Source organism: Lates calcarifer, linkage group LG5, assembly GCF_001640805.2.
Source record: "Lates calcarifer isolate ASB-BC8 linkage group LG5, TLL_Latcal_v3, whole genome shotgun sequence".
NCBI classification, from domain to species: domain Eukaryota; kingdom Metazoa; phylum Chordata; class Actinopteri; family Centropomidae; genus Lates; species Lates calcarifer.
The window spans coordinates 31018-53114 of NC_066837.1; the positions used below are offsets into that span (position 1 = coordinate 31018).

At 44.8% G+C, this 22097-nt stretch overlaps 3 protein-coding genes across 6 annotated transcripts; 1 reads left to right on the top strand and 2 right to left on the bottom strand.

The window, feature by feature from the left end:
• Positions 1-314: 314 nt before the first annotated feature.
• Positions 315-6223, bottom strand: LOC108882264 (actin-binding protein WASF3). Its single transcript, XM_018674671.2, has 11 exons — positions 6043-6223; positions 4342-4481; positions 4120-4254; positions 3463-3616; positions 3228-3345; positions 3103-3147; positions 2901-3025; positions 2429-2716; positions 2198-2337; positions 1903-2121; positions 315-1739 (listed from the first exon to the last, which is right to left on the bottom strand). Exons 2-11 carry the CDS (start codon positions 4472-4474, stop codon positions 1576-1578), a joined length of 1521 nt encoding a protein of 506 aa, XP_018530187.1. The 5' UTR covers positions 4475-4481; positions 6043-6223; the 3' UTR covers positions 315-1575.
• A 1286-nt stretch (positions 6224-7509) lies between these two features.
• On the top strand, positions 7510-17921 carry LOC108882269 (NACHT, LRR and PYD domains-containing protein 12-like). 4 transcript variants are annotated; one of them, XM_051070295.1, is made up of 11 exons: positions 7513-7685; positions 9399-9694; positions 10975-12835; positions 13566-13739; positions 13919-14092; positions 14282-14455; positions 14930-15103; positions 15259-15432; positions 15660-15833; positions 16440-16486; positions 16899-17921. In XM_051070295.1, the coding sequence occupies exons 1-11, from the start codon at positions 7570-7572 to the stop codon at positions 17462-17464; spliced, it is 3930 nt and encodes a 1309-aa protein (XP_050926252.1). In that variant the 5' UTR covers positions 7513-7569; the 3' UTR covers positions 17465-17921. The 4 variants fall into 4 exon arrangements, with proteins under 4 accessions (XP_050926253.1, XP_050926255.1, XP_050926252.1 ...); XM_051070296.1 differs by lacking the exons at positions 13566-13739; positions 13919-14092 and having other exon boundaries at positions 7510-7685; XM_051070298.1 differs by lacking the exons at positions 16440-16486; positions 16899-17921 and having other exon boundaries at positions 7511-7685; positions 15259-15460; positions 15660-15806.
• A 297-nt stretch (positions 17922-18218) lies between these two features.
• On the bottom strand, positions 18219-21708 carry opn6a (opsin 6, group member a). The gene is made up of 6 exons (XM_018674772.2): positions 21501-21708; positions 19981-20186; positions 19489-19588; positions 19209-19313; positions 18853-19076; positions 18219-18731 (listed from the first exon to the last, which is right to left on the bottom strand). The coding sequence occupies exons 1-6, from the start codon at positions 21655-21657 to the stop codon at positions 18246-18248; spliced, it is 1278 nt and encodes a 425-aa protein (XP_018530288.1). The 5' UTR covers positions 21658-21708; the 3' UTR covers positions 18219-18245.
• Positions 21709-22097: the final 389 nt, after the last annotated feature.

Here is a 22097-nt window from a genome sequence, read left to right on the forward strand (position 1 = left end):
TAATTTTATAGATCAGGGAATGGTTTTTGTTGTTTGAGGTTTTAACTCTGAAGTCAGTGAATCAAACCCTTTCTGAATGTGGAGAAAGGCTCTGAGATGATTTTGCAAATTAAAACTCAACTTTTAAAATCAATTTTAAAATTAGTTAAATCAAAATTTAGACTGAAAATGAAAATGAACAAAAACAAAATACAACTTGAGAAAATGATCAATTATCAATTTAAATCTCATGTTAATTAGAGAAATAAAAACTAATAAAACATCAAGTCTAATGTAACATCCAATCAGCTGCTCAGAAATAAACACAACACACATCAGGTTTTGTCGATAAAGTTTTGTCTTTTGAAGATTTCACAGTTTAACTTTTTCCACCAACATGCAGATCACAGCAGAAACAGCACAGATCAATAAACCAATAAATCAATAAACCAATAAATCTCACAGATGGTACAGGACAGGAAGTCAGTTCATCGTTTATATCAACAGCATCAGCAATGACATCAGTTACAGTTACAGCAGTCTGCTGCCAGATGGCGCCACCCACTGATGATGTCATCATTACACCATACTGGTGACTCTAAAGCTGCAAAATAACATCACGTAAAAACAAAATGCATCATGGGAGGTCAACTGGAATGAAAAAACATTGAATAAAAATACAAAATAAGAAAGTGACTTTTTCTCCAAATTCATTAAATACAATTTTAAAAAGACTCTTCTCTGGTTACCATGACAACTAATGAACCGGATGCTGATACCAGCAGAGCACACAAGGAAACATGTCAATGTTCACAAGTCAAATATTTACAGGAAGTAAAATACATCACCTCTGAAGACAAAATCATTCAACAAAAAATATTTAAAAAGACAAACCATGAAAAAAAATAAATAAATAAATTCCACTTTATTTCATACTTGAAAGAAGAAAACTCTTTAAAGCAGAAGAAATATTTAGATTTAAAAGACATAAGATGTTTCCACAGCAAAAGAAAAACAAAATGTTTCTCCACTGAACAACTTTTCAAAATGAAAGTCATAAAACTGAAAAACAACTTTTCAAAATAAAAGTCATGAAACTGAAAAACTGCTTATATGAACCATCAGAGCTGCGGTCGCAGTGAGAAACATTTTTTATCCATGAGGAAGAAGAACGTCACAGTTTTTCGTCCACTTCAGGGTGAGAGGTCAACGAACAGACGCCTCGTTAACATCTCATTAGAAACACCAGAGTGAGCGCCACCTGCAGGACAATCTCTCAAATACCTGACCTGTCAGAAATATTTCCTGTCATTAATTTTATCACTTTAAGGAGTTAGTGTCAGCACCCCCTGCAAGCTGCAGTTTCTGAACAGTTTGTCCTGAGGGGGGCGCTGCAGAGCAGCAGGTTTCACAACAATCTGTTCAATCTAGATCAGTGTTTGTGTCTGTTCTTTATCTACATTTGTCAGGTTTATTTTCTCTCTCAGCTGCAGATATGAACCATGATGATATTAAATCAGTGTCGTTCTGTTCCTATCGGTTCGGTGTTGATGTAAAACAATCAGACTGTGACCTTCCTCCTGCTCCTCCTCCTCCTCAGTCAGACCACTCCTGGTCCTCGGGTTCAGACTCCTCCTCTGATTCGCTGTACTCAACAGCAATGCGCCGTGACAGGATGGTGGCGACATCATTTCCTGTGGGTTCGCGTTTCTTGGCCTCCTCCTGCTCACGCTGCTCCTGAACCTTCCTCAGCTGGATCCCTGTAGACCAGAACCAGAACCAGAACCTCAACAACATGCTGTGAGAAGCTAAGCTACGGCTAGTTTTCCTCTGAGCTAAAGCTAACAGTTTACAATGGCTGTCTGTTAGCATGATAGCATGTTAGCATCAGTTACAGTGTGTTGCTAACGGTGACCAGCTGACCTCTGCGTATGGCGGCCAGCAGGTCACTGCGGGCATCGTTCATCGGCACGTTCGGTCCGCCAGGAGGCTTCCTGCCGTCCATCACCGTGGGCAACGGGGGTGCCGCAGCAGCCGAGGGCGGAGCGTGGCCTCCGGGCCGAGAGGGGGAGGGGACGTAGTTAGCTGGTGGAGGCGGGGGAGGGGAGGGACTGTAAGGGCGAGAGAGGGCAGCGGCGCCACCTGCAGGCAGAAAAAATTGAAGTTTATTTTCTCTGTTTTTATCTGGATCTAACGAACAGAAAAAAACATTTGTTACCTTGGTTACCGGGAGCAGCAGCTGGGTGCAGTGGCGTTGCCATGGCAGCAGTGTGGGTGGAGCTGTTAGGGAATCCCATCTGTCCCGCCGATGGAATGAGAGGGGGAGGTGGCGGGGGGGCGGGAGGGATCTGATGGTCACTGTGGAGAGACAGAGGTCGAAGGTCAAACAGACACATTCACACTGTTGCTGTAGAGACGAAGGAGACATTCATCAGATGTGTGCGTGTACTTGGCCTCTTTGACGGCGTTGGTCCGTGTTCCGTTCTGATTGGTCGAGCCGGCGGGTGGCTGCGGGTGGTGGTGGTGGTGATGCGGCTGGTTACGGCCCAGAGAGTGCTGGCGGGCAGTCGCTGCAGTGACAGCAGAGGACGCAGAGGCAGGTCGGAGAGCTCGGTCCAACGACTGAGTCTGACCGCTTCCTCCGGTTGCCACGGTGACGTGATCCTTCCCATCATGCCCCTGGGTGTCGTGGTGGTGGGGGCTGGCAGGGAAGGAAGGGTCATCTGACGTCCCTGACCTGAGGGGACGGGGTTAATCAGATATCTGTCTGAGTGTCAGGTGTTCTGAGGCGTTTTAATTAAAACCAACCTGAGACAACCCCAGACTGACCTTTGACCTTTGCTGGAAATGTTTGGATGGAAACTTTGTTTCACTTCCTCTTCATGCTTTTACACTGGCGGGGAACAGGAAAGGGTGTTTACCTGTCAGGTGACATGGAGCCGTCAGAGGTGTGGTAAGGTGACGGCGTCACTCGAGCGTCTGGGCGGAGCTCCTTGTCGTACGCCATCAGGTTCCACTCCTGACGCCGGTTACGAGCTTTCCGAACCTTCAGAGGAGGAAAAACCGGTAACGACACTGACAGGACAGAATATTGATCAGTGTATTATTGATCAGGAAACTCACCTTCTTCACCTCCCGACCTGAAGACTCCTCCACATGTTTCTGCTCCTGCACAGAAAACAATCTGTTTATTTATTCTTTAGGTAAACAGATAGATAGATAGATAGATGGATAGATGATGGATGAACCTTTTGTCGTCTCTTCTCCTTGCGTTTGTTCTCGGTGGCCTGCAGCATCTTCTCCCTCCACAGGTTGAAGAAATACGACGGGTCGGTATAAAACTTCAGACCATCCTTCTTATCATCCCTACACACACAGACACACACAGACACAGATACACACATAAACAGAGTGAGGTCAGTCTGAATCAGCTAAATGAGACCAGGGCTCAGGGTTTTTGGGAGGAGGGGGTGTTAATCTGACCTGTAGGGAGTCAAGATGTTGAGGGGGGGGGGTTTGTCGCAGCGTTGGTACATCTCCAGCACCGGGTTGAGGATGGAGCTCCGTGACACCACCTGCTGGTCCTGGATGGTGCTGCTCCTGAAGGCCTTCCTCATGTTGATGTCCTGCAGAGAAACTGGAGCACACACAGGACTGTTACTACACAGGTAGGGGGGTAGAGGTGGAGGTGAATATGGAGGATGTGGAGGTGAAGGATGTGGATGTGAAGGATGTGGAAGTGGGTATGGAGATGTAGGTGGAGGATGTGGAGGTGGGTGTGGAGATGGAGGATATGGAGGTGGAGGATGTGGAGGTGGAGGATGTGGAAGTGGGTATGGAGATGTAGGTGGAGGATATGGAGGTGGAGGATGTGGAGGTGGAGGATGTGCAGGTGAAGGATGTGGATGTGGAGGTGGAGGTGGAGGTGGGTGTGAAGGATGTGGAGGTGAAGGATGTGAAGGTGGGTGTGGAGGTGGATATGGAGGAGGTGGAGGAGGTGGAGGATGTGAAGGATATGGAGGATGTGGAAGTGGGCGTGGAGATGGAGGATATGGAGGTGGAGGATGTGGAGGTGGAGGTGGGTCTGTGAGTGGTCAGGTGTTGTTACAATGAGTGTCCAGCAGGTGGAGTGAGCCCCACCTTCCTCCACGGTGGAGTCGAGCTGTGTGACCTTCACTGCCAACAGGTCCACTCTCTCCTGCAGACTGTTCATCCTCAGGTAGAAACTGTTGGCCTCCGTGAACAACTCGCCAAAGATGTCCTCCGCATGTCGACCTGCAGGTGGAGGGGGTGGGGTTAATCATCACCTGATGTGACACTGAGACAGAGTTTACAGTAACCACAGTAACAGTAACCACTCACTGAGTCCTCCCAGCTGTTTGATGACAGCAGCTAACGTGCTGTTGGTGACACACTCCAGTTCACTGGCAACGCCGTTGGGCAGTGTCCCGCGACACAGATACCTGGGTTCGATAATCCTCTTCACTAACGGCATGGCTGACCTGAGAACAGACAGAGTTTATCACAGTCTGACCTCAGCAGCAGTAGCAGCAGATCAATAACTGATCATTGAACCTGATGATCTGAACTGTGACTGAATGAAGAGCAGATCAGACAAACTGAACCATGTTTCCTCTCAACACTGAAGTTTCAGATTTCTCTGATCAACGGAGGTGGGGGAGCTGTGAAGGTGGAGGGGGTGAGAGGGTGGAGGAGGTGTGAATAAAGACAAGTGAACTTGTGCTTTTAATGTGAAAGTCTTGTGATGCTGCAGTTCCTGTAACATCCAGCAGGTGCTGCTGTGATCAAACTGACTGTGAAGAGAGAAACCAACTTCTCTCTCACACACACACACACTCTATATGTGTGTGCTGCTGTCTTAGAGGGCATCGCCATGGTAACACAGTCTTTCACATCACGCTCTGCTGCTCACAGAGCAGACCATGGTTACTGTTGCTAGGAGATGACATCACCACAGCCTGCTCCAGCTCTGCAGAGGATGAACCAGATCTTTCCTGATGTTTCCTGTGGTGCCCCTCGGAACAGACCGGACCAACTCCTGATCCTGATCCTGCTGTCCATGTCAGTATGATCACTATGTAGAGTCATCACAGTTTCTCAATCCAGGGCTCAGGGCCCCACATGAGGACACCTGCAGCAGAGACAGGACGAGTCACACAAACAACATCTGTGTGTTGTTTTCTGGAACACATCACCTGCCTGATCTGAACAGGGTCCAGATGAGACAGGGACAGAAAGTTCCTGTTGCCACGTCTCCTCTGACGGACTCAAACAAATCTAAAGTCTCCTGTTCTCTGCTGAGTGATAGGTTCACACTGAGCACTCACTCACTCATTCATTCACTCACTCATTCATTCACTCACTCATTCACTCACTCATTCATTCACTCATTCACTCAATCATTTACTCACTCATTCACTCACTCACTCACTCACTCATTCACTCACTCATTCACTCGTGATCACCTGTAATCACCTGTCTCCCTCTCACCTGCTGCACTGTAAACACCCTGAAACCACTGCTGTTACCATGGTAACCACAGGTGTGAGTACTGTCCTGTGTTCGGTCAGAGTCCACCTGAGTCAGAACCAGGTCTGTATCACCTGCATCCCATGAAAACGTGACGTCATATTTCACAGGTGATATGAGGTCACTGACATAAGCTCCGCATAATTAGATGCCAACACGCACACACACACACACACACACACATACTGCTCCATCACACTGTGCAGAAATGACTGTATGACGTAATGTAACCAGACTGCTTCATATGGTGTGTGTGTGTGTGTGTGTGTGTGTGTGTGTGTTCAGGCCTGTTCATACACCTGCTGACACTCGATCGATCGATCGATGATCAGCCGATCTGATGGATGACCGCTGAAGACGTCATCAGCAAGACCAGATGATTGACAGGTCGCTGATCAGTTTCTGTGAAGCAGCAGAGACCGTCACGGCCCGCGGATCGATCACAGCGCTGATCTGCCGATAACACGTCAGTTAGAAACTGATAAGAGCCAATAACCGATCGATAAGACTCACCGCGGGCTGAGGACGGGTCCTCTCTGGTGTTCGGCTCGTTCTGCTGCGGCTTCTCCGTCACAGAGCGGCTGAGAGCGGATTCATCCTCCGACCCTCTGACCGGGAATGGATGCGGAGACAGAGGAGGGAGCCGATCTGCTCCTGTCGGTTCCTCGGAGCTCTTCGGCTTCCCTCGGCTCATCGGAGCGCTCGGCTTCTGTCGGTTCCTCGGAGCTCCTCGACTTCTGTCGGGAAACTCCGGCTGCTCAGCGATGAAGCTGATCATATGTCAATGAGCCACAAATAAACAGATTGATCAATTAATAACGTAAATAAATAAATTGATCAGTTATATATTGGCTTTTATTTACAATGTAAACATCAGATAGTTTACTAACTGATTTCGTGACAAAACCTGAATTGTTATCATCAGTAGCAGAAAGTAACTGTGAGGATACTGTGAGGTTTTCAGGTAGAACAGCTGCAGTTACACGTTTTACAGAAAACATCAAAACCAGGAGAATAAATGATCCATGAACTGAGATTCTTTTCTGTCTTTACTTTCAATAACCTGCTCTCTCTGTCTCTGTAACATTAGTCAGTGAACTATTCTGGTTTCTGGTCCCTGGTCCCTGGTCTCTGGTCTCTGGGCTCTGGTCCCTAGTTTCTGGTCTCTGGTCCCTGGTCCCTGGTCAGGTATGTTGAGGTGTGGATGTAGGTGGGATTTAAACTTGTGAGAACATGTGGGTCGATCAATAGGATCAATAGGACTCAGATGGACTCAGGTGGACTCAGTGGGAATCAGATGGACTCAGATGGACGACTCAGATGGACGACTCAGATGGACTCACACAGAAGTGTTTTTGCAGAGTGAAAACACTTCTGTGGGTGGCTCAGACATTTGGACCAGTCACAGAAAGTTGAGGTTCATTGCCCATTAAACAATAGAAGAAGAAAAATAACAGGAAGAGAAGTAAAATGAGCCGAAGCAGAACAGGAGGAGGAGACGGAATATTTAACTGTGATTTTGTCCAACGATGAAATGACACATGAGAAGACACATGAAAATGCAGAAACATGTAGATAATTTTCTGAGGATGAGTTGAATTGACAACATGGCAACATTGGTGTGGGAACCAATCAGTGAGAAGCAGATGATGATGACAGGACACAGGCAAAGTTCTTCAGTGCGCTCACAAAACTGCAACAACATGAAATCAAAACTAACCAAACATAACAAGAACATGAGGCTTGATTCAGACGTGGTCAAGAATGTGAAAAGAGCCTGCTTAAAGGGTCAATTCACCCAAATTTCCAAACATCATAATTTCCCACTTCCTTCTGGTTGAGTAACAGAGTTTTATGCCTGATACAACAGAGGTGAAGAAACAGGAAGTGGAAACATAACAGATGAGAAACTGGGACAGTCAGCAAAGCATGACGACATACTGGTTTCTTTTGAACCAATCACATTCTTCTTCTCTTACATGAGGAAATGTGAAAACAGATTTCCTGTTAGTGTCAGTGAGGAGGAGTTGATCAGTGTTGATGTTGTTGTCCTCAGCTCCTCGTCCTGCTCGTCGGATCATAAAGACTCCACAGATTCAACTGTCTCAGTCTGAAGGAGAATCAACAGTCACCAAGACTTCAGCTCCTCTTCCTGTGTGAGTGTTCAATCCATTTCTAGCTCTTGTTGACTGACAGAATTGACTGCTGACTGTTTGAGGGAGGGGTGGACCTCGTCAGCATTAACCCACCTGTCTGACGTGTTGAGGTGAGCGTATGAAGTCCTATAGAGTTCAAATCCTCCTGTACAGTCTGAGGAGTCCATCAGGTCAAACTGATGTCAGTGGCTGAATCCAGATGTCTGGACTTCCTCAGCAGTAAAAACATGGAGATAACAGATAAACAGTACATCACTGCCAGCTCACAGCTCATCAGGAAACTACAGCCATGCTAGCTTGAGCTAAATGCTAACATCAGCATGCTAACACAGTCGCAGTGATAATGCTAGTATGATGATGTTTAGCATGTTCAGCAGCAGTGAGGTAGAGTGGCTCGTCCTCCACAGGAGGAAATGTCCCCAGGTATGAATGTATGAGTGTGAATGGGTGAATGTGACATGTAGTGTAGCTTTGAATATGTGTTCATCCTTATATTTGCTAATTAGCAAATGTAGTCTCATAGGATTCATAGGTCATAAAGTTTCCACGGATTCAACTGTGTATATTTTGAATCATTGTGTTGGAACCATGAATGAATTATAAAATAAGAATCATGATTCTTTTCTTCAATTCACAAAAGAAAAAAAAAAGTCAAAACATTAATTAATAATTTATTAATTTAATTAATTTAATAATTTAATATTAACAGGACAAACAAAGGTGGAGAGCAGCTGTGATGGCTCAGTGCAACATACAGAGTCAAACTTGATAGTTTATCTACATGTATAAGTTTTTGGATTAAATACTGTCATAATTACTTTTTCCAGTATAGTATTCAGTGAATAACAGTGAACTCCACCTCTAACAAACGACACCAACTAAGCAGCACACACTGCAGCACTGTATAAAATCTGTGAAGTCTCTTCTAAAGCTGTGCACAGAGTTTCAGATGATTGTACTGACGCAATACATTACATTAAAAATCACTAAGCTAGTGACAGAAAAAGGATCAAAATATTTCAGTATATAATTAGCTGTGTGAGAATGAAAGTAAATGAGTGAAAATGAGTACGACTTATTTTAAATACACAAAAACCATCTGCAGCCTCAGAGAGTCAAACCTCAGGAGCAGCTGCAGCCCATTAACACACATATTAAAGCTAAAAGAGAATCTGCATGGTTTCTACACACACACAAACACACACAGGTTTATATGTATTACAGGCAAACCAAACCACAGATGATTAAAATACTGGAAAAAAAAGAACTCATAACTTACTTACTCTCATACACACTTGTTCTCTCTGAGTTTAACTTATAAAGACAAAAACAAAGTTGGTTTTAAAAAAGAGCAACAGTGTCACTTTTTAAATACACACACCTGACACCACAAAGCATCAGTAGAGCAACTGGCTCACTCAAATGACAGGACAGCCGTCAGCTCAGTGAAGGAAGCACAGGTCAGTGATCTCAGACTGCTTCATGTTTCTGTGGTAGTGGTGGAGTGACCCAGGGTTCCCCCTACATGGATAGGCTGTGAGTTAAAAACAATTTAACAGCTGATCACTCTTCATAGTGCTCACATGAACAGGGTTAGGGTTAGTGCCGTGACATTTCAGGTAACATTAGCAGAGACGTCTAACTGATACCAGCCCTGGACTTACACTCTGGGATTTGGTGCTTGGTCATTTTGACAATGTTCTGATTTTACAGGCGGTGGTGGTGGTGGGGGGTCATGATGACATCACAGGTCCTCTTTGACACACTGGGACATCTGGGAAAAGACGAATTCCACAACTTCAAATGGCATCTGCAGCAGGGTGACGGTTACAGCTACTCAGCCATCCCAAAGGGCAAACTGGAGGATGCAGAGCGGCGGGACACAGTAGATCTGATGATGCAGACCTACACACCTCGGAAAGCCGTGGTGGTGACCAGGAGGATTTTAGAGAAGATCAACAGGAATGATCTGGTGGAGCGATTGTCTGGCACCAGGTCAGGATCAGAAGGTCAGTCACATGAAGAGAAGGTGTCATATTGTGTGATGACTAAGAGACATAACAGATGCTCAGAAGAAAATCCTCACTTTTTCTGGTGCAGGTTAGTAAGGAAGTTCAGTGCCTTGCTGAAGGACACTCCAATACAGTTCACCATATGGAGGGCACTCCATCCAATCACTGGACACCTGGGGCCTTATTTATCCAGTTTTAAACCATGTGTGCTCAGAGCCATATAGAACCAGATAGAATCGGACAGACTGTTCCATCTTGTGCTTAAAGTGGTTCACCTGTAGAGCTGTACACCTGTGTACCACTGTACCCCCCAGTGGTACATAGGTGTAATCAAAGGTACCCATTTCATAAACTACAGATACAACTAGGTAATAGTGTAATAGTGACTGACTGTAAACTGTTGTTCCTGAAGAATGTGACATTGTGAAGAGTCAGTTGTACTGATGAACTGTGGATCTTTGTAGTGAGTTTCAGCTTAGTGTTCATCTGTTTACTGTTCTGGTTCATTCTCTCTGCTACTGTCCTCTGCTGAGCAGCAAACAGCAGACAGACACAGTCTTAGAGCACCTGGCGAGCATGGTAAACATATAGCAGCCAAAGAGCCAGATATTTCCCTCAGGAGCTGGTAGAGACCCAACACAGAGCTAAAAGAGAGGGAATAGTGGACCAAGATTCATCAGGTGGAGACAAACACAATTCCACATGAACCATCATAGTGGTTCTCATGTACACGATGTTGAAGATCTCAGGTCACTGCAGACACTAACTCAGTTAATGGCACAATCCATAGAATCACAGGCAGTACCCACCTGTACCACCGAGAGCACTGGTACCTGTTCATACCTGAATTCAACTGGTTTGCACCCAACAAACTTGTTCTTCAGAAAGCTAGAGTTATAAACCTTTGCATTTTCTAGTAACCAGTAGACAGAACCACTGGTAGAACTTCACAGGGTGTAGCTACACCAGAGTCCCAAGCCTAGCAGTTCCAGCTGGTTGTAAACTGTAGATAATTAAGGACTTCATTGGGATAATGTTGGCAGGAGTTACTCAGGTGTTTCCCTGTCACAGCTGACGGTGATCGCCAAACACAACAAAGCAGTAAACTGGAATTAGAGAGGCTGATTTGTGAATGGACTGGCATGAGACTGTTGATTGATTACATATTCTTGGACCTTGGTTAAAAAGCCTAGGTTTACAGTTGTTTGTGAGGAAAGACACATCTGTGCACACACAGACTAATACTTTTTGTTTCTTCCCATCTGTGTTTGACACAGCTGTGATAGTTCCAGTGCCAGAATCACAACCTATCACATATTACCAAGGAAAGCTTCAGTCAAACCTCCAGAACAGGTTCATGTGTGCACAAGAAGGGTGGGCACAGAAGAAGGATGAGCAGTGTCTGGCTGATATCTACACAGAGCTGTACGTCACAGCTGGGGCTGACGTCCATATCAACACACAGCATGAGGTCAGACAGATTGAGAAACCAGGAAAACCAGCAGACACAGAGAAATCGGTTAAACCCAGTGACATGTTCAAACACCCCTCTGGAAAATACAGACCCATAAAAACACTGCTGACCAATGGAATCGCAGGAATTGGAAAAACGTTCCTTGTGCACAAGTTTGTGTTGGACTGGGCTGAAAAAAGAACCAATCAAGACGTTCATCTAATTTTCCCCTTCACCTTCCGTCAGCTGAATTCAATGAAGGGAGAAAAGTTTCATTTGGTAGAGCTCATTCATGAATGTATCCCAGAAACCAAGCACATCAGTGACGACGCTCTTATGTACGTTTTTAAAAACTTAGAGGAATCAGGAAACAGCAACTTTGACAAAAGTGAATTCAAGCTTTTGTTTATTTTGGATGGACTGGATGAGAGCCGCCTTCAATTGGACTGCACCACAAATGAAAAGCCGGAAGGTGACTTTGTTGTGACAGAGTCCACTTCAGTGGACGTGCTGCTGACAAACCTAATCAGGGGGAAACTGCTTCCCTCTGCTCGCCTCTGGATAACCACACGACCTGCAGCAGCCAATCAGATCCATTCTGATTTTGTCAACATGGTGACAGAGGTCAGAGGGTTCACTGACCCACAGAAGGAGGAGTATTTCAGGAAGAGGTTCAGAGATGAGGATCAGGCCAGCAGGATCATCTCCCACATCAAGACCTCACGAAGCCTCCACATCATGTGTCACATCCCAGTCTTCTGCTGGATCACTGCTACAGTTCTGGAGGATGTGTTGAAAACCAGAGAGGGAGGAGAGCTGCCCAAGACCCTGACTGAGATGTACACCGAATTCCTGGTGTTTCAGATCAACCAGACAAAAAAGAAGTATGGCCCAGAAAAGAAAATGCAGTACATTAAATCTCTGGCAAAACTGGCTTTTCAGCAGCTGGAAGAAGGCAACATCATCTTCTATGAGAAAGACTTAAAAGAAAGTGGTGTTGATGTCAATGGGGCCTCGAAGTGTTCTGGTGTGTTCACAGAGATCTTTAAAGAAGAGCGTGGGAGGAAGGATGAAGACAAGATATTCAGCTTTGTGCATCTGAGTGTTCAGGAGTTTCTAGCTGCTGTTTATGTGAGGATGTCGCTCTTTAAACACAACAGAAATGTGATGTGTGAGCCAGCAACAACCATTCAGCAACTGCGGATGGTTTTCAGTCAAATGTCTGTGGCAGAAATCCACAGGATTGCTATTAACAAGGCCTTACAGAGTACAAATGGACACCTGGACTTGTTCCTCCGTTTCCTCCTGGGTCTTTCACAAGAACCCAGTCAGAAACTCCTACCAGACCTGCTAAAGAACACAATAAGTATTTCAGAGGCCCATCAGGAAACTGTTAAGTACATCAAGAAGAAGCTCAGTGAGAATCTTTCTCCAGAGAAAAGCATCAACCTGTTCCACTGCCTGAATGAACTGAATGATCGTTCTCTAGTAGAGGAGATCCAACAGTCCCTGAGTTCAGGAAGTCTGTCCACAGGTTATCTCTCTCCGGCTCAATGGTCAGCTCTGGTCTTCATCTTACTGTCATCAGAAAAAGATCTGGACGTGTTTGACCTGAAGAAATACTCTGCTTCAGAGGAGGCTCTTCTGAGGCTGCTGCCAGTGGTCAAAGCCTCCAACAAAGCTCTGTAGGTGCACTGATAACTGTATATATTAGCTGTATTGAATGACTACACTTGTGCCTAACTAAAGGAGCAGCTGACTAATACGTGTCAAACAGTAGCCTTAGGAGAATCACCTTCCCACCAAGGTTGCAGCAACCTTATAAAACCCTAGATGCTGTTCTCTTTTTTTCACTGTATTTAACATCTTACTGGGGCGTTTATGTTAGAACATGGTTGACACAGTTTTACATGTTGCAGATGTATTGAACATGATGTACGGTTAGAGAGACAACCTCTATGTGATCACTCATTCTCTATCACTCATCTGTATTGATGTTGAATTCATCAGAAAGTCCTAGCTGTTACCTGTTGTGGTGATTCAGTGTGTCATTCACTGCAGCATGACATGACCTCAAAGCCCAAGCCACTGAGCTGTAGTCAGTCTTCCTGTGCACAGCTGAGTTTTAGCTGAGTGCCCCCTGTTGACATTAAACTGTAACAAATTCTATGTTGCGGCACAAATGTGGAGCAACCATGGCAAAGGTGCAGCTTTCTTAGAGAAGGGTTGGACACCATCAAGTGCTAATGCTGTATTGTACCTCCACACATAAATAATGGCAAAATTATCTCTCATTAAAATCATTAAATAATTTTTAATTTACTGAGACTCTAGAGGTGTCTAAGTAATTGAGTTTTACATTTTATAGGGTAAAAACAGTGTCAGTAATTGTCTTTCTAACTGACTCTCCTTTAGACTGAGTGGCTGTAACCTCTCAGAGAGAAGCTGTGAAGCTCTGTCCTCAGTTCTCCGCTCCCAGTCCTCTAGTCTGAAAGAGCTGGACCTGAGTAACAACAACCTGCAGGATTCAGGACTGAAGATGTTGTCTATTGGACTAGAGAATCCACATTGCAGACTTGAGTCACTCAGGTCAGGATTGGTCAAACTGTAAATGGTGACCGATATGTGTATCATTGGTATTTTAAAGTCATTGCTTCTTTTCAGTCTTTTTAGGCTTTTTAAGCAATAACCACCAAAACATTTTACACAGTATGAAACAGTAAATATAAAGGGATGTTCTCACATAACACAGCACTTCTTTTCTTCAGGCTGAGTGGTTGTAACCTTTCATGGAGAAGTCTTAAAACCATTTCCTCAGTTCTCAGCTCCCAGTTCTCTAGTCTGAGAGATCTGGACCTGAGTAATAACAACCTACAGGATTCAGGAGTAAAGCTGCTGTCTGAGGGACTGGGAAGTTCACAATGCAGACTGAAGATTCTCAGGTCAGGATTGGTCAAATTTATAAAGTTATATCGTAACATCCCTTTTCACACTCTGCTTTGACAGCAGTAATTACAAATATACAAATATAAGTAAAACTATAAGTAAATTTCAAATATAAGTTGCAAAATAAAATCTACATTAAAAATATAGTGATATTTTCACATACACACTGTACATCTTTTTTTCAGACTGAGTGGCTGTAACCTCTCGAAGAGAAGCTGTGAAATTCTGTCCTCAGTTCTCAGCTCCCAGTTCTCTAGTTTGAGAGATCTGGACCTGAGTAACAACAACCTACAGGATTCAGGGGTGAAGCTGCTATCTGCTGGACTGGAAAGTACACAGTGCAGACCAGAAAATCTCAGGTTAGGATTTATTGAACTGTAAGTGTTGACCCAGAGTTGTCACACTGGAATTTAGAAGTCACTGTATCATATCTCTTTTTGGACTCTGCTTTGAAAGCAACAACTACAAAAAAGTTACATTGAATGCAGTGTGATGTTATAATGTACATTCTGTGGAAGAGGTGTTGACCTCTCTCCCTCTCCTCCTCCTAGTAGCAGCACACTTAATTTTCATAGATTGGTGATATGAAAGCAAGTCAAGCTACACCTTTTTCTTACTTTTTCTAACTATCCTAACAAACTAGCTATATTGGTGGTTACTTTGGTGCTAGCAAAAATGTCTATAGTGGAATTACAGAGCAGAAGAAAAGTTTAGCTACACAGCTTGACATCAAATCCAGAAGGCATCTTTATGACTGGGATATGTTTTACACTTAATATAATATACACAAAATATTATGTCAGTGTTTGTCTTTCTAACTGACTCTCCTTCAGACTGAGTGGCTGTAACCTCTCAGAGAGAAGCTGTGAAGCTCTGTCCTCAGTTCTCAGCTCCCAGTCCTCTAGTCTGAGAGATCTGGACCTGAGTAACAACAACCTGAAGGATTCAGGAGTGAAACTGTTGTCTGCTAGACTGGAGAGTCCACACTGCAGACTGGAGACTCTCAGGTCAGGACTGATCAAATTTCTAAATTTATAACATCATATCCCTTTTCACACTCTGCTTTGACAACAATAACTACAAAAAGATAAGTTATAAAATAAAATCTACCTTTAATATACAGCAGTATTTTCACATACACATTGTATGTCTTATTTTTCAGACTGAGCAGCTGTAACCTCTCAGAGAGAAGCTGTGAAGCTCTGTCCTCAGTTCTCAGTTCTGAGTCCTCTAGTCTGAGAGATCTGGACCTGAGTAACAATGACCTGCAGGATTCAGGAGTGAAACTGCTCTCAGATGGACTGGAGAATCCTCACTGCAGAATGGAAAATCTTGGGTGAGGATCCTGCCACAACAATTTAAAGGTTGTCTCACAATAAAGTCATTGTCAATGAAGATGCAAAAAATCATCTAAAACATTTACATTTCTGTAACACTTCAACAACTGAAGTCTGACCTCAATGCATCACATTAACTTCAAGACTGTTAAGCTGTAAAGACAAATATTAACAGAGCCAACAGTTATTGCCTGTAACACATTGTGAGATGTTTGTGTGTTTTCAGTCTGTCAGGTTGTCTGATCTCAGAGGAAGGCTGTTCTTCTCTGGTCTCAGCTCTGAGATCCAACCCCTCCTATCTGAGAGAGCTGGACCTGAGCTACAATCATCCAGGAGACTCAGGAGTGAAGCTGCTGTCTGATGGACTGGAGGATCCAGACTGGAGACTTGACACTCTCAGGTATGGACAGATATCCAGAGCTCACACACAACACAAGCCATGGACACTACTCTCTGCTAGAAATGGCTGAAGTAGACCCTGATTATAAAAGATGAACTGGCTGCATGGGAGCTGCCCTCCACCTCGAGTGTCTGCACTGCATGTCCTCTTGTTAAGGTTTACTTAAACAAAGACCTTGGAAAAGATTTTTCAGATATGATGTGGAGTTCCCCAAGACTCTGTCCTTGAGCCTCTTCTGTTTAACATCAGAGGTCAGACTATGGAAAGCTAAACTACCTAAACATACCATAACTGAGCCTGATCCTGCAGACAACACACAGACTGTATATTATTGCTATATGTTTACTGATATCTTTTTCTGTGTGTCTGAACTGTCAGTTCATCCATTCATTTTTCTCATGTCAACAAACTTGATCCTGATTTAACCAGAGTGTGTTTCACAAACCACACCTCAGGGTTTAACAGGTTTACAGGTAAAACTGTGAATGTTTTTGGTTTGATAAAAAAGGTCTAATATCAGAGTGGTGGGTCTGAGTGAAGGCTGATGAGGATGATGATGATGAAGAAGCTTCTGAGGGTTCATTCTGACTTTGTTTCTTTGTCCAGGGTGGAACATGGTGGAGAACAGAGGTTGAGACCTGGTGTGAGGAAGTGTAAGTGTGAACATATACAGACACCTATAAAACTGGACTGCACCATCTACAATAAAACAGAATACATCTTTGTGCAATATTCCTAGATAAGTTAAATGATTCCAAATTGTGCCATCTTAAATCACTGTATTGTCCTTCAGTTGAACAAACACACATAGACACAAAAACAAACAGGTTAGACCTCAGTAAAAATACAGGCCCTAAAGACCAACCACAGGTGATAACACTGGATCAGATCATGTCTGATTGAACAGATTTAGTTCTTCGTTCTTATTTGAAGTTCTGAAGATCAGTGTTGGTCAACAGTTGTAAGGTTTGAATCAAAGCTTCCGATGTGTAAATGTTAATATAGTTGTTTACATTCTGAGAAACATTAAGTTTGAAGATTGTTGTGTCTTTTTCTCTCCATCAGATTCCTGTGAACTGGAACTGGATACAAACACAGTGAACAGAAACCTCAAACTTTCTGACAACAACAGGACAGTCACAGCCATAAGAGAGAAGCAGCCATACCCTGATCATCCAGACAGATTTGATGGCTGGCATCAGCTGCTGTGTAGAACTGGTCTGACTGGTCGCTGTTACTGGGAGGTCGAGTGGAGAGGACTGGTTCATATAGCAGTGACTTACAGAGGAATCAGAAGGAAAGGACTCGGTGATGACTGCTGGTTCGGAGGAAATAATCAGTCCTGGAGTCTGAGCTGCTCTGATATTGATGGTTACTCTGTCTGGCACAATAACGAAGAAACAGATGTCCCCACCCCCCCCACCCCCTCCTCCTCCTCCTCTGTCTCTAACAGAGTAGCAGTTTATGTGGACTGTCCTGCTGGCTCTCTGTCCTTCTACAGAGTCTCCTCTGACTCTCTGATCCACCTCCACACCTTCAACACCACCTTCACTGAACCTCTATATCCTGGGTTTAAGCTGTGGTGCAGGTGCTCGTCTGGTTCCTTGGTGGTTTTGCGCTCTGTGTGGTAGAGAAACACTCACACACTCCAGCTCCACTTTATCTGAAGCTGTTTACACTGAAAACAGACTGAGCAGTAACCAATATTTTACATCATATCCTCTGAAAACTGATCGATCTGTAAGTCATAACAGCTCCATGATTTTATATCTGCTCATTTAATTAATTATAGTGACTGAGAGAGACTTTATACGCTGAGTTACTGAGACTGTTCCTTTTCATTGGAGGAGTGTTTGTGTGCTATGTTTGTGTTGTGTATGTGCTGGGTGGGGGGTGGGGTGTCTCTCATTATTTATCTTAGCTAATTAAACTGGCCTAACTGTTAGCACAGGAAGAGTATATAAACCAGGTTCCTGGTGTTCTGTCTCCACCTGCTGCTCAGTCAGACCTGCCTCAGATCATCAGTGAACAAGTCAAGATTTCTGACATGAACTTAAATTAAATCATTTTAATTGGTTGATCCATTCATCTATTGTTCAGTTGTATTAATTTTATTAATTACATAATTAAGAAATATCATTACAGCTGTGAAATAATGATGTGATACCTGTTCAGGAGTTAAATTACATCTATGACATTTAAAAAAAATCTTAAATTGAGGTTGATGCTGCAGAAACTTCTTGTGTCTTCTTCTCTACTTTGGGCGTGATTTGGTGACACCAGCACCCCCTGCTGATGTCTGTCTGATCTGATCAGAAGTCTCTCTCACATTTCATGTGTTCACTGTTTAACCGGCATCACCGGTTCCATCAGAGACCAGTATCTGGTCTTCCTCCAGGTCCAGTGAGTCCATCAGAGTCTCTCACATTCAAACTCAGAGCCGGTCTCAGAGGGCCGGGGCATGTCGATGTAGAACACCTCCTTGTTGACGGGCGGTGGTGTGCAGGGCGGACATCCCATCCCAGAGTCTGGGCTGGAGGCTGGCTTCGGCTGGTTCCTGGGTGAGTACTTCCTCTTGGTCTGGTTCAGAGGAACTTTGAGTCTGGCTCCTCCTCCTGCGGCAGGGTGGCTGTGGGCATCAGCTTTCGGCTTAAAGCGCTTCAGCCTCACCGTGTCTTTGGCATCATGGGCGCAGGGCAGCAGGACAGCGACGTCTTTACGGAACTTGGAGCTGAGTCCGAAGTAGATGAGGGGGTTGTAGAAACTGGCAGACTTGGCAAAGAGGCGGGTGAAGATGCTGGTGAGGTTTGGCACATGGAAGCCCCAGGCGGACCACATGGACACCACGGCGTACGGAGACCAAGCCAGGATGAAGGCTGTACAGATCACTATGGAAACCTGGAGGAGACCAATAAGAACCTGAGTTACATTAAATTGTGTTGAACCTCACGTCTGCAGCATTGACATTTATGCTCGTCGACTCTCAGCTGCAGGATGAAGCACGACGACTGGGTCTCACTATAGTGACGTCTCTCTCGATCTTCCTCTGGCGGTCGGTCAGGTCTCCCTCCGCTGACAGAGCGTTGCCTCTCTTCACAGTGTTGATGATGGACACGTAACAGAAGAGCATGATGAGCACCGGGATGAAGAAGCAGAAGATGAAGATGGAGATGATGTAGGATCTGTAGACGCTTGAGTAGTTCGCTTTGGCCCAGTCGATCTCACAGGTGCCATAACCGCGATCTGCAGAGGTGTCAGGGGTCAGAGGTTGAGGTCAGGGGCCAGAGTTCAGAGGACAGGGTTCAGGGGTTAGAAAGTTAGATCAGTGAGTTTTTACTGCGTTTGAAGCAGAACATTGTTTTGTTGGTTTCCTGCCTGTGTAGCTCCCCCAGCCGAGCAGCGGCACTCCAGACCAGAATCCAGCCGTGATCCAGATCACCAGCAGACACATGGACACACTGGTCCTGTTGATGTGACGGGCTGAAACACAATACACACACACACAGATTTAATATTTAAATGTAAAATAAAGACTAAAACACCCCCGCCCCCATAGAGTCAGTGCTGATGGAAGTAACAGTGGAGCCTGAGATGTGAGGGTGGAGGTGTTAAAGTGGAGACTGTGGTCTCTGACAGTAAACAGGCTCAGACAGACCTCTGCTCGGGTGACATCCTTTGATGTAGCGGGTAATGCTGATCACCGTCAGTGTGTTGATGCTGCTCAGACCAAACACCAGTGTGAAGAAACCATCCACCTGGAGGAAACAGGACAGGTGACAGGTGTGTACAGGTTATAGGTGAGTTTCTAAACCCTGTGAGATGTAGCTGATAGAAGAAACTTTCTGTGTCTTGGGTGTGTTTCAGGTGTTTATGTATCATGTGTGTATTGACTATGTTTCAGGTGTGTCTCAGGTGTTGTCTCAGTTGTATTTCAGGTTTTGTCTCAGGTGTGTTTCAGCTGTGTCTCAGGTGTGTTTGTTTCAGGTGTGTCTCAGGTGTGTTTCAGGTTTTGTCTCAGGTTTTGCCTCAGGTTTTGTCTCAGGTGTGTTTCAGATGTGTCTCAGGTGTGTTTCAGGTTTTGTCTCAGGTTTTGTCTCAGGTGTGTCTCAGGTGTATCTCAGGTGTGTCTCAGGTGTGTGTTGGGTACCTGGCAGGTCCAGATGGAGGAGATGAGGTAGCCGCTGTCCTGGAACACGTTGAAGATCTCAATGATGCCTCTGGAGTATCCAAACACAGAGATGCTGGCGTCAGAGATGGCCAAGTTAAAGGTTAGGTAGTCGGTGGGCTGCAGTGTGGCTCTCTGCCTGTACAGGACGAAGAGGACGATGCTGTTTCCAAACCAGGACAACCAACCTGAGCACAGAGAGGTGAGACAGTCTTCATGACATCACTGCAACATCATCAGGATATCGCCTTTGAGGAACCTGGAGCGACCCCAGATGATGAACTGTCACCTTTGTCGAACATGACGGCAGCAGCTTCTGTCTACATCATCAGGAGAACTAACTCCTCCATCAGCAGGGAATCAAGTCAATTTTATTTATATAGCGCCAATTCACAACTGAAGTTATCTCGAGGCACTGTACATATAGAGCAGGTCTAGACTGTCTGCTTTATCTTATAATATTTACAGAGAGAGACCCAACAGATTCCAGTGTGTTACAGTGTGTGTGAGTGTTACAGTGTGTGTTACAGTGTGGTACAGTGTGTGTGGCAGTGTGTGTTACAGTGTGTATTACAGTGTGGTACAGTGTGTGTAGCAGTGTGTGTTACAGTGTGTATTACAGTGTGGTACAGTGTGTGTTACAGTGTGGTACAGTGTGTGTGGCAGTGTGCGTTACAGTGTGTATTACAGTGTGGTACAGTGTGTGTAGCAGTGTGTGTTACAGTGTGTATTACAGTGTGTTACAGTGTGTGTTACAGTGTGGTACAGTGTGTGTGGCAGTGTGTGTGTTACAGTGTGTATTACAGTGTGTCACAGTGTGTATTACAGTGTGGTACAGTGTCTGTTACAGTGTGTATTACAGTGTGTGTGTGGAAGTGTCTGTTACAGTGTGGTACACTGTGTATTACAGTGTGTGTTACAGTGTGTTACAGTGTGTGGTACAGTGTGTATTACAGTGTGTGTTACAGTGTGTTACAGTGTGTATTACAGTGTGGTACATTGTGGTACAGTGTGTATTACAGTGTGTATTACAGTGTGTGTTACAGTGTGTTACAGTGTGTATTACAGTGTGGTACATTGTGGGACAGTGTGTATTACAGTGTGGTACAGTGTGTATTACAGTGTGGTATAGTGCGGTACAGTGTGTATTACAGTGTGTGTTACATTGTGTATAACAGTGTGGTAGAGTGTGTGGTACAGTGTGGTACAGTGTGTATTACAGTGTGTTACAGTGTGTGTGGCAGTGTGTGTTACAGTGTGTGTGGCAGTGTGTGTTACAGTGTGGTACAGTGTGTATTACAGTGTGTATTACAGTGTGGTAGAGTGTGTGGTAGAGTGTGTGGTAGAGTGTGGTACAGTAGTGTGTTACAGTGTGTGTTACAGTGTGGTACAGTGTGTATTACAGTGTGGTACAGTGTGGTACAGTGTGTATTACAGTGTGTTACAGTGTGTGTTACAGTGTGTTACAGTGTGTGGTACAGTGTGTGACAATGTGTACTCACCCAGCAGCAGCAGGTAGACTCCGATGATGGTCTCTCCCTGGTCGGACAGAGGAGGGTCTCTGCCTCCCCCCAGGATGAAGCTGTGGTTCCTCCAGGGTGGGCCTCCTGCTCCTCCTGCTCCTCCTCCTCCGGCTGCAGAGCTGCTGCTGAACGACATGTTGTGTGTTTGGAGTCTGAGTGTTTGTGTCGAGCTGCAGCTCTGACAGGAAGTCTCTCTGCTCTTAATCTGAGGTAAATATAGACCCTGATCCTGGTTCAGGTCCTGGATCTCCAGCAGAAGGACTGGCTTCAGACCAGAACACCACAGGGAGGGGTCACAGGTCACACACTGTAAACAGATCTCTGATTGTCTTATTGATTGATGATGTCATAACTGCTCTGAGTAAAAAAAAAAACTCAGCTGCGAGTGGTGGAAAGTATCTAAATACATTTACTCAAGTATTGTACTGCAGTGAGTATTTCCATTTCACTGATATACACACTGATTGAGCACTTTATTAGGAACACCTGTTCACCTGTCAGTCAGCCAATCATGTGGCAGCAGTGCTATGTATAAGGGTCAAGGTCAAACATCAGGATGACAGATGTGACCTCAGT